The sequence below is a fragment of the Pelmatolapia mariae genome, linkage group LG7 (assembly GCF_036321145.2).
Source record: "Pelmatolapia mariae isolate MD_Pm_ZW linkage group LG7, Pm_UMD_F_2, whole genome shotgun sequence".
In the NCBI taxonomy this organism is placed as follows: Eukaryota; Metazoa; Chordata; class Actinopteri; order Cichliformes; family Cichlidae; genus Pelmatolapia; species Pelmatolapia mariae.
The window spans coordinates 63566460-63580798 of NC_086233.1; the positions used below are offsets into that span (position 1 = coordinate 63566460).

At 43.7% G+C, this 14339-nt stretch overlaps 1 protein-coding gene across 2 annotated transcripts in view; it reads left to right on the forward strand.

Moving 5' to 3' along the window:
• The window catches only part of LOC134631652 (guanine nucleotide-binding protein G(o) subunit alpha), a 96515-nt gene that overhangs the window by 12548 nt on the left and 69628 nt on the right, over positions 1-14339 (forward strand). For both annotated transcript variants that reach the window (XM_063480197.1, XM_063480196.1), the window contains exon 3: positions 8718-8859. In XM_063480197.1, coding sequence (XP_063336267.1) covers positions 8718-8859 — 142 coding nt within the window. The remainder of the gene's footprint in view (positions 1-8717; positions 8860-14339) is intronic.

The window sequence follows — 14339 nt, forward strand, 5'->3', positions numbered from 1 at the left end:
TTCCAAAGGATCGTGCTTTGTTGGATGTAGCTCTCCGTCGGAGGGTGATGCGTGGCTCACACTGTCAGACAGCGTATACTGATACGATCAGGGACAATATGACACGACTAACACAAACTGTCTCTCACAGAGCAGACACTACCTTAAAGTGCCTGCTTTGGTGTAATCAGCAGAGGTATTCTTTATAAATCACCTGATGCATGTGTAGGTTTTGGATCAGTGCTACACTCTGCCTTATTTACATACATCTACATCTTCTACCTAAAGCTTTCTGCCAGTCACATCGTTGCTGTAGCCAAGATTTTAGCAATGATGTGGCTGTGAGGAGTGGGTGATATGAAGCTGGGGGAAAAGATCTGGATCAGATTGGAAATGGCAAAAAAAAAAACAACCCAGCTCACAGAAAACAGGTGAAGCTTTCCCAGGGTGGTGTCTCTGAGGGTCAGCATGTGTCTTTGACGTGGGCTGTGGAAGTGCTATGCACCTGAAATGTACACAGCTGACAGTTAAACCACAGCGGTGTCATTTGATAAGCTCGTGAGCTACTGTTACAAAATGGTCGAAACACTGGACTAGATATGACTGCAAGTGTCAGCAGCTGTATCACTGATTCATTCATCTTCTGAACCATTTTAGTGTTACGGCGATGGCCTGAAGCCTGTCCCAGCTGTCACTGGGCAAGAGGCAGAGTACACCATGACCGATTAGCATTTTAACACCGGGCTGACACAGAGGGAAAGAAAAGAAAAATTCACTCTTCTATTCACACCTCGTGCCAGTTTACCATCACCAGTTAGCCCAACAAGCTGTCTTTGGACAGTGGGGGGAAACCAGAGTCCCCCGAGAGAACCTGAGAGGCAAGCACAGGATTAACATGCAGACTGGTGCAGGGCTGCCAGCCAACGTGGAAGCTGTCGAGTGTATTTGCTGTTTGTGCTGATCGCTGGATCCTGAATGAGTGAATGACAGGTCGCACTGTTTGAAACTGAATTACAAGGTTTTAGTGCAACATGCTGGGTGTGACTCTGTGAAGCCGTCGGCAACTGTTAATTAGGCAACGGTTACGACACGGCACTACTGCAGTGGTTGCACTAAGTTTTGCAAAGACAGCGTGTGTGCGCGTGCGTGTGTGTGTGTGAGCATTCTTGTTCCACTCTAGAAATCAGTCACTGGGGAGGGAGAAAGGGTGTGTAATGCATCAGCCCCGTGTTTTTAATTAATAGTTAATTGCAAATGGAAAATTAAAGTGAACGAGGACGAGAGGAGTAAAAAAAGAAGAAATAATTAGGTATGAGGAGCGAGGCAAGTCGGAGGAGAACATGACATGGCAGTGTGGGGGAGAGGAGAGCGAGTGTGATGTTAGAGAGGAGAGAGAGATACACGAGGAAGGGATGAAAGAGGAGTTGGCAGATAAAGATAACAGGTGACAGTGAAACAGAGAGATAATGGCAGATAGATTTAATGAGGTCTCCCTAGATGTAATACTGAACTGTAATTATTCTGCTCACCTGTCTGAGCTTACATGCATGTGTATGTGGTTCCTAACATCCCCCCTGAACCTACAGACTGTGTCTCTTGGCACCAGAGCTTTCCATTAGCACATGAGCAAACCTGAACCAGGAGGCCTCCTCTTCAGCTCTGCGACGGTTAGAACCAAATCCTGAAGAAGTATGTTAGCCTCTAATAAGCCGGTCGCATAGGGCGAACGTTGTGGTGCAACACTGCATGAAGGGTGTAAATGTAAAAATGTGTCAGGCTTTTCTTTCTCTCCGTTTCTGAATAAACCTTCAGGTGCTGCGAACATTAATCTGGTGTTATCGAATACAGTAGGACAGCTCATGCTCTTAGACAGGTCACTGCCTATTATACACTGTGTATTACTTTGGATATAGCTAGGATTAGTTGGTGGTGTACAGACCAGTTTACAGCCTTGGTAGCATTCCTGTGAGGCTTCACTGGGACAAATGCTGCTCCAAAAACAAGAAAAAATGTTTTCGTACGAGACATTTCTGCTTGAAAAAAGTTAAAAAGTCTGCCACTGGAGCAAGTCAAAGTTCAGTACATTAAGCCTTGAAATTAGCTGGAAAAACTCATTCTTAGCTATATTTGACTAGTGTTGTGAAGGTTTGTGTCTCATAATAAGTTCGTGGTGCTCAAAAGTAGCATTTTTTTATAACCTTCCTCATCATCTTGGTTTTAAGTGTATAAAACTTATTTTCAGTTCTAAAACTGTGACACTGTTCTAGATTTAAGTCCAACACCTCACTTACAATAAGTCATAATTCTGCATTTCTGGTGCATTTACCTTTCTATAAGCTAAACAGCTTTGTGTCTAATTTGAAGTGTGATGAGATATTTTGACTAGAAATTAAACAAAAATACTTGGTAACATTTTGAGTTTTTGCAGTGTTTACTTTAAGCTAAACGTAAGATTTCAATACCTGCATCCATAAAACTGAATTATTAGTTTTATTAATGCTTTCCATATATTTTAAGTACAGTATTTGTTGCTCTGGAGATTGATGGTTAACTGGTGCAGCACATGCTCCGTACTGAATTATCACAGCTCCTGCGTGTAAAACTGTTGTGGCTCTTCTATCCTGTCCACACTTATATTCTCCTATAACTGGACTCATGAGGCACATTTAGGTTATGTTATATAACATATGATGCTACTATACTCACTGGCCACTTTGACATACATGCTTTTTCAACTGCGTGTGAATACAGATATCTAATCAGCCAATCACATAGCAGCAGCTCAATACGTACAGGCATGTAGACGTGGTGGAGATGTTGACAGAGGTCAGAGGAGAATGGCCAGGCAACACTGAGGTGTGCAGAAGAGCACCTTGTTGAGTCAGTCCCATGAAACATTAAGGCAACAGGGGATCCAACCTGGCACTAGCCAGGTGTACCTAATAAGGTGGCCAGTGAGTGCATTAGACTCTTCAGTATTTATTGTGCTCTCATCATCTGTATCACTCAACATCTCCAGAGCAGAAACAATCTCGACCGTTTTTTCCAACTGCAGTCACGTTTGGAACATCGCTGCACTCGTCACCGTTGCTTCTTCATCGACCACGAAAATCTAATGGTAGAAGAGAATGCTGCGCAGTTTCTGTAACAAGCAACAAGAGAATTAGATACAGGGGAAACCCCAGAGTGAGCACAAAGTAGTGATGTGCGGATTGATACTGAAATATCGATTCCTCCAATACCAGTCATTTATGTTCTAGAATCAATTTTTATATTAAAATATCGATATTTTTGTAATTTAGGGTAAATTTGTAGTTTATCATTAACAGGAACACAGTGGAAAGAAAGTATATCATTCAGATTGTCTACATTGGAGGGAACTACTTCCTCTTCCGCCTTCCATAGTCATATGCGAAACACAGCTGTATAAATGTGTCGCAGCCCCTTGGCGTGCGCACTCACAACAATGGCTGAGCGTAAATGGAGTCATGTGTGGACGTATTTTACCTCCACAAACAGCCGAGACGCAGTTTGCAATACATGTGGCTTGAAAGTGAGGTGTTGTGTCAACACCACTAACCTCGTCAAGCACCTCAGAGTAAATCATATCACAGAATATGACGAGGGTATGTTGGGGCGAACTGAAGAGGAGGAGAGGGACAGGTGCTGATAGGGCGAGACGGAGTCCTTTAGTGCTGCAGGCAGGCAGCGTGTTCAAATGGCGCACAACTTCAGGTTTTTTTATTTCTATATGATGAATTCTGCATTATTAAGTGATAAGAACAAGTAATCTGATGTTCTGTAATCATGATGACGCTACAATTTGAGATACAATAAAAGATACAATAAATAAAATAAGTTTTTGTACAAAGTATCGGTATCAGATCAGTATCGTCAATACCACCCTGAATTTTACTTGGTATTGGATCAGAAAGGAAATCAGTGGTATCGCACATCACTAGCACAAAGCTAAAGATTACAACAGCCTTCAAGAAAAGTCCCTTGATGAACTGAAAACGTCCAAATCCAAACATCCAGATGTTTATCTGATGCTGTCGCATGATTTAGAAAAACAATCTGCAAACGCAGCCTTACTACATAACACTACATAAAACCAGTGCTCCAGCTGGACTGTAAATGACTAAGCTGGTCACCTCAGATGTTGCATCTGCTTCACCACTTCATCTCTCTTAGCTAAGAAGATGCTGCAGACAGCGAGACTCTAAACAACACAAAAATATCGGTGACTGGAGAAATACGCGCTGATCTGTCAGAACAGATATTTCCAGATCAGTAGTTCATGTTACAAACATCTCACATGAATGTTGTCAGTGCACAAAGAAAGTCTCTTTCTAGCCTAAAAAGGGCTAAATTCCATTTATTTTCACCTATCTGAGCTGGAAAAGACGCACTGGTGCAGACGGGCAATCTAAAGAAGAAAGATGATACCATAACGTTTATTTTACATTCATTTATTATTATCTTAATATTTAGCTTTGAAAAAAAGTCTTATTTTTGGAGATATTTTTGTTAATCATGTCTTTATCCTGTCTTCCTTCTCTCACCCCAACCGGTCGCAGCAGATGGCCCCGCCCCTCCCTGAGCCTGGCTCTGCCGGAGGTTTCTTCCTGTTAAAAGGGAGTTTTTCCTTCCCACTGTCGCCAAAGTGCTTGCTCACAGGGGGTCATATGATTGTTGGGTTTTTCTCTGTTGTACGATCTACTTTACAATATAAAGCGCCTTGAGGCGACTGTTGAATTGAATTGAATATCTTTTGGACTTTAAACTTACATTAGCACCAGAGGCAAAGTGTAGGCTAAGAGTTTGTGAATGTATCGAGACTGTAACAAATTTTCTCCATGAATTTAGGCGTTTTCAAAACCACAAATATAAACCCTGCAGGTGTAGTGAGACCAATGCCAGACTAAGGTGGCGATTCAATGCCCCGGACTCTATTGATATGCACATAAACTCTTCACAGCGATCCATCCAGTAACTAGGTTGGATCAAAGCGTTAGACCAGCCATCCAAGGGGGTTCGCCTCCAGCACGGCTTAAATACCGGCTTATGTGTGTCTTGAAGAAAAGCAGAGACAGAGCTGAGGGCATCGGGATGTGTCTGTGAGAATCTGCGCGCTCAGGATGCTGCTGCTTGACCTCAAGGTGTGATGACAAGTGAGTGGAGCCGAATAACGGAGCAGCTGATGCCTCCATTTCACTGTCTGTGTGTGTGTGTGTGTGTCTGATGGGAGGGTGGAGGGGCTACGTTACTGACACCTTCAGTTATTTATAGCTTCTTTATCACACACCACATTTTTATCCCCTCTTTCTCCTTCACTCTTTGCACTTGCTGTAATGTTCTCAGAGAACACACACACACACACTATGTGTGTATCCGAGTCTGAGGCAGCGTTGACAGGAGTTGGTCAGTGTGCACTTTGTCACTACCAAGAGCTCTGTCGACGAAGAACGGAAAAGGAGTGGATGGACGCCATAGTGAAAAAGAGCCAATCACAGGGCTTTGTGCGAGTCTGTGTGTGTGTCAGAGCAAACAGTGTTAGCTAGCAACAATGCAGGGCTGAGATAAAGACCTAATTGCATAGTGTGCTGTGTAGGCTTTGTGTTCTGTGAGTGTTCACATGAGTAGGTGTGAGGATAAAAATACGAGTCCGGGGATAATGGGAGGCATTAACGAGGCAGGCACGTTGTGTTTGATATCATGTGTGCGCATCAACAGTTTTTCTTTCTGTGGGTTTCGTAACTTTAGCCGGTTAGCTTTAAACTTCAGGTCATCTTGTCAACGGAGCCTTCAAACTCCCAGAAACACGAGTTTTTAGTCCCTATTGATCAGTGATCATCAGCAAAGAACAGCACGGCCACGCTGGAGTCGATGTAACCAGTTTGGGCGTTTCACAAATTTAAAAGTGCGCTATAGGCAGACACCATCCTTAAGTGTGACTGCTATATTAACATCTGCTGACTGGCCCCAAAATGGCAGCCACAGGATGATGTCATGGAACAGTGTTGTGGTTAAATTGCCCATATGTCTGTCTCTCTGTCCATCTGTCTGACTCGGTGTGAAACTAAACTATGTTTCAGGTCACCGTGCAGATTGTGCCAAGGCTACGTGAAATTGTACACATACACACACCAACACAGAAACACACACACACAGTGCCTTGGCGTTGCTGACAGAAGGGCTTGGAGAGTGGGTAATGAGAAAAGGTCCTCATGCATGAAAGCTCACGTCAGCAAGCTAGCCAGCCACTCACACACACACACACACACGTACAGAGACGGGAAAATATGTCAGTTACACTTCTGATAACATTCATAACACTAATTTTAAGTCTTTGCTCGACGCTGTTCTCCTCAGCTGTGACCTTTGGTGTCTTCCTCTCTCTTCCCGAGTTAGCAAAGATGCCAGTAAAACTTTCTAGAGCGCTCGTTCGACATCTTTTCTTCTTCCATCAACCCTCCTCCTCGAATTGTTTTCCAGTTAGAGAATCACGTAAAAGCACAGCAACATCCACAAAATGTAAATCGATTACCATTTAAGAACAAAATAATTGAGACAGAGATAGACGGAGCACAACTCGCCATGCTAAACCACGGTTAGCGTCACGATATCCAGCTGAGGAAAGAACCACCTGCCTTTACGTGTCAGAGGATTGTTTTAGCTGTCTGTGTCCAGTTAGCTGCTACAAACTTAATGCTGTGTGTTAGAAGCACCACGGGACATAACGGAGGGACAACACGGGCGTGCTGAGTGTCGGCGCCCTCCCATGGCCACTTCTGTTCCTGATGAAAGGCTCAACTTTTGGTTTGGTTTAAAAAACTTTATTCTGAGTTCTTAAGCCTGTCAGCGATGTGTTTTACCTCACAGTCAGGTTTACATGGAAGCACATTCTCACAGTGCAAAGCTGGCCGAGCGCTCCTGCAGAAGAGGCTCTTTGTCATAACTTTAGCTTTCTGTGTTATAAACACAGAGTCCCCAGTTCTGTTTGTTAGGTTATTTCTGACCAATTTTACTGTGAATCACACATCAACCTCTCTATTGGCATTGTTTCCTCTTCCCATTAAGTGTATCTCCGCTGTGGTGGTAGGAAAGGTGGAAGGTGGAATTTCAGAAAATGTCTTTTTGGCGTCTTTTAGCGGGGACGGAAAGATCTGTCCTGGTTCCCGTCTGCAGCTCCAGGCTTTGGCCCTCTGTGTGAAAGGCACTGATGTAAATAGAAGTGTGGTATATTTATATAGGACTGGCACACTGCCTGATTGATCTGAAACATTACACTGACCGAGACCGCAAACACACACACACCCACACACAAAGTCAATACCGTTGGACACTCACAGAAACCTGTAAACAGATGTATAGTAGCACACATCTGCCATATGTCAAGAAGCACACCAAACCAGACCACGCAGAGCAGAGGCCTTTTTAAACTGACCACTAACTCCCTGGTCAGGTTTTTATAAAGAAACCGAAGCTTTTCCTTATTTCCTTTCATGTACTTTACGTCATAACGATGGATGTTCATATTAAACTTATAATGAGGTCGGCGTATGTGTGAGTAATCCCCGTCAGGAACAGAACTTCAGGATTTGGACTCTCAGCACTCCTTCTGCTCTTGGCTCTGTATGATTTTAGTGAGGGTGGATATCACCTTATATGGTAATCTTAGGCGTACAGCAACCCACCCACCTGCTGTTCAAACCTTCTGTTTGAAAAGAGCAGCCAATCAGAAGAAAGCGGGGTGAACGAGGAGCAAAGAGCTCACTTCAGACCTGATATAAGTGAGGATTATTTTGATTCATCAGTCAAGTAAAGCAACTTTCAATGTAATTGATGTAGGTCGAGTACATAATACTTTATCTCACCGGCTCATGACTGATGCTGCGTATTGCTCTCCAGCTTGACACGATGCTAAAGAACAAGATGTGAACAGTTTCTCTGAACGTTCACTGCGGGGCTGCTGACAGCGCTTATATTTGTTCTTAGTTCCTACTCATGTGTCTCTGTGATTTTTTTTACTAGATTTCTTTTTAATTTGGATTACTTGGCTGTAAAGTAAGAACAGTGGGATAGATACAGGCCTCTATAATACATGCACAAATGTTTGCAGCCGTGTTGGATCCTGAGTTGTGCCCATGCTGGAGGCTTGTTCATTCGGGTTTATTTATGCATGGTGATGTTGTCTATCAGAATTGCCTCACATTGTTGCCTCAACCTGTATCTGTCTCTTTGTATCAAGCTTTTGTGTCGTGGTGCCCTGCCTGTTGTTCGTGGCTGTCCGTCTCTCTGTTGGTCTTTGTCTCATTTGTCCATACGAGCGGGCGTCTACCTCGCTAACTGTCCCTGAGACCGTCTGTTGCTGTGCCCTTGCGTTAGGTGCAGTGAAAGACATTGTGGCATTTCAAACAGCAGGATCCCCTTCTGTGAGCATCGTGTGCTTAAATGTCAGGTTAGGCTACAGTTATGGGCCCACTCCCTCCCTCCTCTCTGGTCCAGGCTCCACCTGTGCTTATCTCCATTTTCCTCCTTTCCACCTGTTTCCTCTTTTATATCCAATGAACGTGTAAAACACCTTTGCCGTGTGCTTTTAATCCACTTTTTCATCAGGTTGAGAAGCAAACCTGTGCATGCACATAACTTTGCTGTTCACTTTCTATGCCTGTATAATGAGCAGAGTAAAGTATTTAACATTCTTTAATGCCCGTGCGTCTCTTTGTTTCTAGGATCATCCACGAGGACGGTTTCTCCGGCGATGACGTAAAGCAGTACAAGCCCGTTGTTTACAGCAACACCATCCAATCTTTGGCCGCCATCGTCCGTGCCATGGACACGCTGGGCCTGGAGTACGGAGACAAAGAGCGCAAGGTCAGCTCCCGTCCTCAAGCGTGCAGACACGTTTCCCAAGCATGCCCAGCAGAACGTACACTACAACCTACACTACAAATAAATGACTCATTTTCCAAATACTGTCACCAACATTGTAGTGTGTGATGACAGATCACCATAAACGAGGGAAATGGTTTGTGATTGTTTGTATTCTCACTTCTGTGAACTAAATAAGGCTCATCATTAAACACTTAGCTCGTGCACCAAATTCCCAGCCTGCATTCCCGACTGACGCACGTAGCCACGGGATGGACCACATAAGAACTGGGATAGATCAGGGAGAGGCCGGCGTGGGCCTTACAAGACAAAAGCACCAGGAGTCCAGCTCTTGTATCAGACCTGTTAAAGTATATGTGGCCGGACAACGATCTCTACCAGCTTCAGCTCCTTGATTTGACCTTTTTGAAGACAAAAATCTCTCGGTATAAAGTTGTGGAGGACAGCACTTAAATATAGCGTAGGTGTAAGACTGCCTCTGCTGTGGTCCCTGAATGCTGATAGCTGCTCTAAGCAAATAGTTCAGGTGCGGCAGTTCAGCAACGTGGAGGACGCATAATCAGCGAGCCAGTGTCAAACCGACAGCATTCAGGGGCGGTCGACACAGACCTTCCCCACACATTTCACTCTTGACTGGTTGCACGTGTAGTTACTGGTGGCAGCTGTGTCTAATGTAAAAAATATTCACAGCTTGTTCGTTTTCCCAGAACATTAAACGGTGCCATCAAAGACAAGTTAGCATCACATTAGTATTCACTTAGAAAGCATCATTTTTCAGGGAACACTTTAAAGACGGTACGATCTTTCCCTGAACCTAACCAAACAATCTTAATGTAACCAAGGAGACAATGAAGGAAAAGTAAATGCCCGGTGAAAATGAGGGAAGACCATCATGAAATGAAAAACATCAGCTTCCAAACAAACGCCGTCTCCTGAGGGACAAACTGATCATTTGCTTCACCATAAACTCCAGTGGCATCTGAAGTCATGGCAACGTTTGATGCTTTGGAAAGCATCGAGCAGGAAAGCAGAAAATGTGATGATCAGCACTTGTTTTATATATATTTCATACTTTAATGGTCTTTGTTGCGCTTGCTGAGATTGAGTAGCGATCTTGCATCTTTTGTTTGTTAAACTGTCTTCAGTTTATCAGGATTGGCTGTGAACTGACCCTGTCACGCTTGAGCCGAAATTCCTTCACTCTAAGGCTCACACCGGGTCACGCTGCAGGTCTTAATGCTCAATTCCGATTTTTTGATCAAATCTGATTTTTTTGTCTGCTTGTTCACACTACAAATAAAATGCGACAGCAAACGCGCTCTAGTGTGAACCCTCAAAGCGGCCCGCATGCGCAAAAGAAGACGTCGCACACAACGCGCTCTGTTTAGACCCAGAGCAAACAATATTGTTTGACTGATGGCCTTAATATAAAGACGTGTTTCAGACTTTACGTTTCCCAATTTTGCTTTAAGTTATAAAGTTATTGTGTTATTTACATTTGGCCTAATAATGATCCTTATTGCTGTTTTAGAGGAGCGGTGCTTCAAAGGATAGTTGCAGATTTCTGTCAGAATCTGCAGATTATACAGTACAAATAAAATGTTCACGTTTCTCCAACGTTGTCTTCCCAACAGTTTCACTGGATGGCCAGGAATCGTTCACGATGTCTTCTCCGGCGCTGATAATTGGCGTCTGTCTTGTGTCAGTGACGTAAAAGACGGATTTAATGCGACCTGACCGTTCAAACAGCAGTCGCTTTCTAAAACATCAGATATGTATCGGATTCAGGACCACATACGAAAGTGACCCAGGTCGGATTTGAAAATATCAGATTTGTGCCGTTCACACTGTCATACCATGATCGGATATGGGACGCATAGGGTCAGAAAAGTCGGATTTGATGCGCTTTCGCCTGCAGTGTGAACGTAGCCTAAGTCATTCCCACTTCTCAGTCCTCTGAATCCTGAAGTATACACGTTCAGTATACGACTCGCTAATTGAGGATTATGAATCTAATCCACAGAAGAGCATCAGTTCTATCTGAACGCAGGGCAGCGGGACGAGGCTAATCAACCGCTCCTTTATACTCACCTCAGTTTCAGGTTCCAAATTTCTAATAAATCAGGTCATTAGACTTGTCAGGATATGACTCAGGCACTAAAGAGTGCAGGAAATGCAGTCATGTTTGGCACCTTCAGTTTTTGTTGTTTTTGTTTTTTTAATTCATATTTTGGATGGACAGAAACATTAACAAAAATACAACAGGAATAATCATACTGTCAGTTCTCTGTCCGTTTCTTAAAAACAACCCACCAATAAGGGCTAACAATAACTAAAGAAAACCAAACAAACAAAGACAAAACAAACAAAAAAAAAAACACCAGGAGAGCTTCAGGCACCTTCAGTTAAATACACGCTGAACATCAGCTCGTGGTTTTGAATGCACTGCTGTAGGAGCGAACACGTTTTCACTCAGGCTCACCTTCTCTGTGGGAAATGCTAGAACGTATGCTTCTGTTTGACCTGTGTCTGCACATGAAGCATCCTGATGTATTTGTGTGATTCAGATGAAACACTGACACGCCCACTTTGTTCTTGATGTTGTATAAAAGTGCAAAGTGAAGATAAATGCTGCTGGTGTAAGTATACATCATTAGCAGAGTTCTGTGTAGTTGTTGATGATGCGTCGCCATAACAGTCGTGGTGATGATGTCACAGTGGTGATGATATCACGATGACAGAATACCTGTCCTCCTCCTCACTGTGTGTGAGCGGGCACAGATTTGTGAAGAACTGTAAGAACACATGCAGGTGACCTTAACCTTATCCAAAGGCGCGGTGTATTTTTAATCACAACGCTGCTTTTGATACTCCATGTAGAGGCTGAAATAACAATACACCTATTGATCAGGATATGGTGTGTGCGTGCGTGTGCGTGCGTGCGTGTGCGTGCATGAGTTGTCTTTGTTAGACTATTGAAATGAGGACATTTTGGAAACGCAGTAGTGTGAGGAGTCAAGGTCAGCCATACAAACATGTGTGTGTCTGTTGGAGGGTATAATATATCAAAGTATTGCATTTCTATTTCGAGGTAAAGTGAACAGCCTCAGGCGTGCTACATTGTTATTTGTACAGAGTCAATCCGTCCACCCAGCCAGCCGTCCAGCTGTCCATTTTCTACCACTTATGCAGGTCATGGGGACGGCAGGCAAGCAAACCTCTCTCCTGCCCTCCACCACCTAAAGCTCCTCTGGGAGACACCAAAGTGTTCCCAGGCAAGAATGTAGAAGTTTATGTTTTTGGTGTGAGAGTTGACATTTTGAAAAGTGTCTACAACAAGATTTCTGTGCAACACTACTTATCAGGTTAATGTAATGTGTGTTACAGAAGGGTTGCAGGATTATAACAGGTTCTGAAATGAATGCAAAGTGTTGAAGAAGAGGCGTAAAACGGGAAAGAGGACAGAAGGTCGATTTTTCAAGGCAAAATGGAGAAGAAGTGACAGTGGACAAGAAACAGAAGGGGAGCCCAGAATGAGCTGTGTTTACACTCTACATCTGACTTCCCCACAACGTAACCAGAGGACATCCTACCCACATCAATAAAGGATGAGGGGCGAACTTGAAAGTTTTTCATACCCATATCCTTTAAGCTCACTCTCCTCTTACTCTTTCAGCTTTTTCCCTCTAGTCCTGTGCTGGATCGCGTATGTCAAACCTGTCCCGTCGTATCTTTTTCTGGTCTTTTGCTTGCTCTTCTGACTGCGCCCCACCCACCCACCAATCTGTTTCTCTTCGCTAGTTGCTGTGGCAACCCAGTGTTTTCCCTTGCTCTCAACACATTCCACAAGCGCGTGTCCAAGGGCGCCGTGACACATACACTTGGAGACACGCACACACAAACTCACACGCGTATGCAACACATGCACACATTATGATAGCTTGCTTGAAATAGATCTTTGAGCACTTTTCACTCAGGCTTCACAGAAGAAGCTTCAAAGAGAAACCTCTTCTGATGGTGTTAAAGCCTCTGCTAGTCCTTCAATAAAACTACAGTTTATGGCTCCATGCTGTGACCTGAGGTAGTATACTATGGGATGTCCGTCCTTATGTACATACCAATCAGTCCCATTCTCGCAAATCTTAGGAACTATTTTTTTCATATTCAGTTCAAGCAGGGATGAATATAATCTAGTGATTAAGGCCAAGGACAACTGTGTGGCAGTAATTATAGTTTCAAGAATTCTCTCCTGCAAACACAAAGTCTAAAAAAAGTGAAATAGTTTAAGTAGTTAAAACTTGGGGCAGGGGTGGGGAACTCCAGGCCTCGAGGGCCGGTGTCCTGCAGGATCTCACCCTGGGTCAGCACACCTGAATAAGATGATGAGTTCATTACCAGCCTCTGCAGAACTTCAAGACATGCTGAGGAGGTCATTTAGCCGTTTAAATCAGCTGTGTTGGATCAAGGACACATCTAAAACCTGCAGGACCCTCGAGGCCTGGAGTTGCCCACCCCTGCTTTAAAGTCAAAGTCAAATTTATTTATATAGCACATTTAAAACAACAACTGTTGACCAAGGTGCTGTATACAATTTAGACGAATGCTTTCACCTGTATCTTCCTCTGTGTAAAGTTTACCTCCATTCCCAGACAAACTTGTATTTAGAGATAATGTCCCACGGGATGCATTGGTTAGTTGCATTTAGATCCATTACTCCAGCAGTAGTAACAGTGCAGTATATTCATTTAAAATATGAACAGTAAAATATGGCATTTTTCATCCATCCATGCGTTTTTTTGTAACTGCTGTTGTCATTTAAGGTCCCAGGGTGCTGGAGTCTGTCCCAGCTGTCCCAGGGCACAGAGGTACATCCTGTACAGGTCGCTGGTCTAGCACGCCGTTTACATAGAGGGACCGACAGCCGTTTGCACTCATATTCACACATGGCCTACTGTGCGTCTTTATGATAAGCTGAATCATTCGTCATTTTATTGTGTGTATAAAGGCTCTTCCACTGGTACAGCCTATGTTGTCTTACTTCATGCTGGACGTGTTTGTTGTGTTTGAGGTTGGATAGAGATCCCTGTGGAACCAGTGCCAGTGTTTCCCGGGGGTGAGGTATGGATGATCGCCCGACCATTCTTCTTGGAATAACATCAGCAGACCTTAAGTGTCTGCCTGGAGCAACCACTCGGGATTTTTTTATTTTATTTTTGTTCGAGCCACAAATAATCAGCCTGTGCTTTACTCATGGATTTGCCTTAGGCTTCATTTTCTATGTCGGTATATAAAACTAAATGAAGTCAGAGGCAGAAGGGCAGAAAGGCCGCTGTGATTGAGATCAACTCCACTTCAAGATATTCATTAACATTTTATTGTTTCAGCAGGGAGGGGTGCTGAGCATAACTAGGACAGGACACACATCCTGATTTTATAACCACAACATTTGATAACAGAATCAG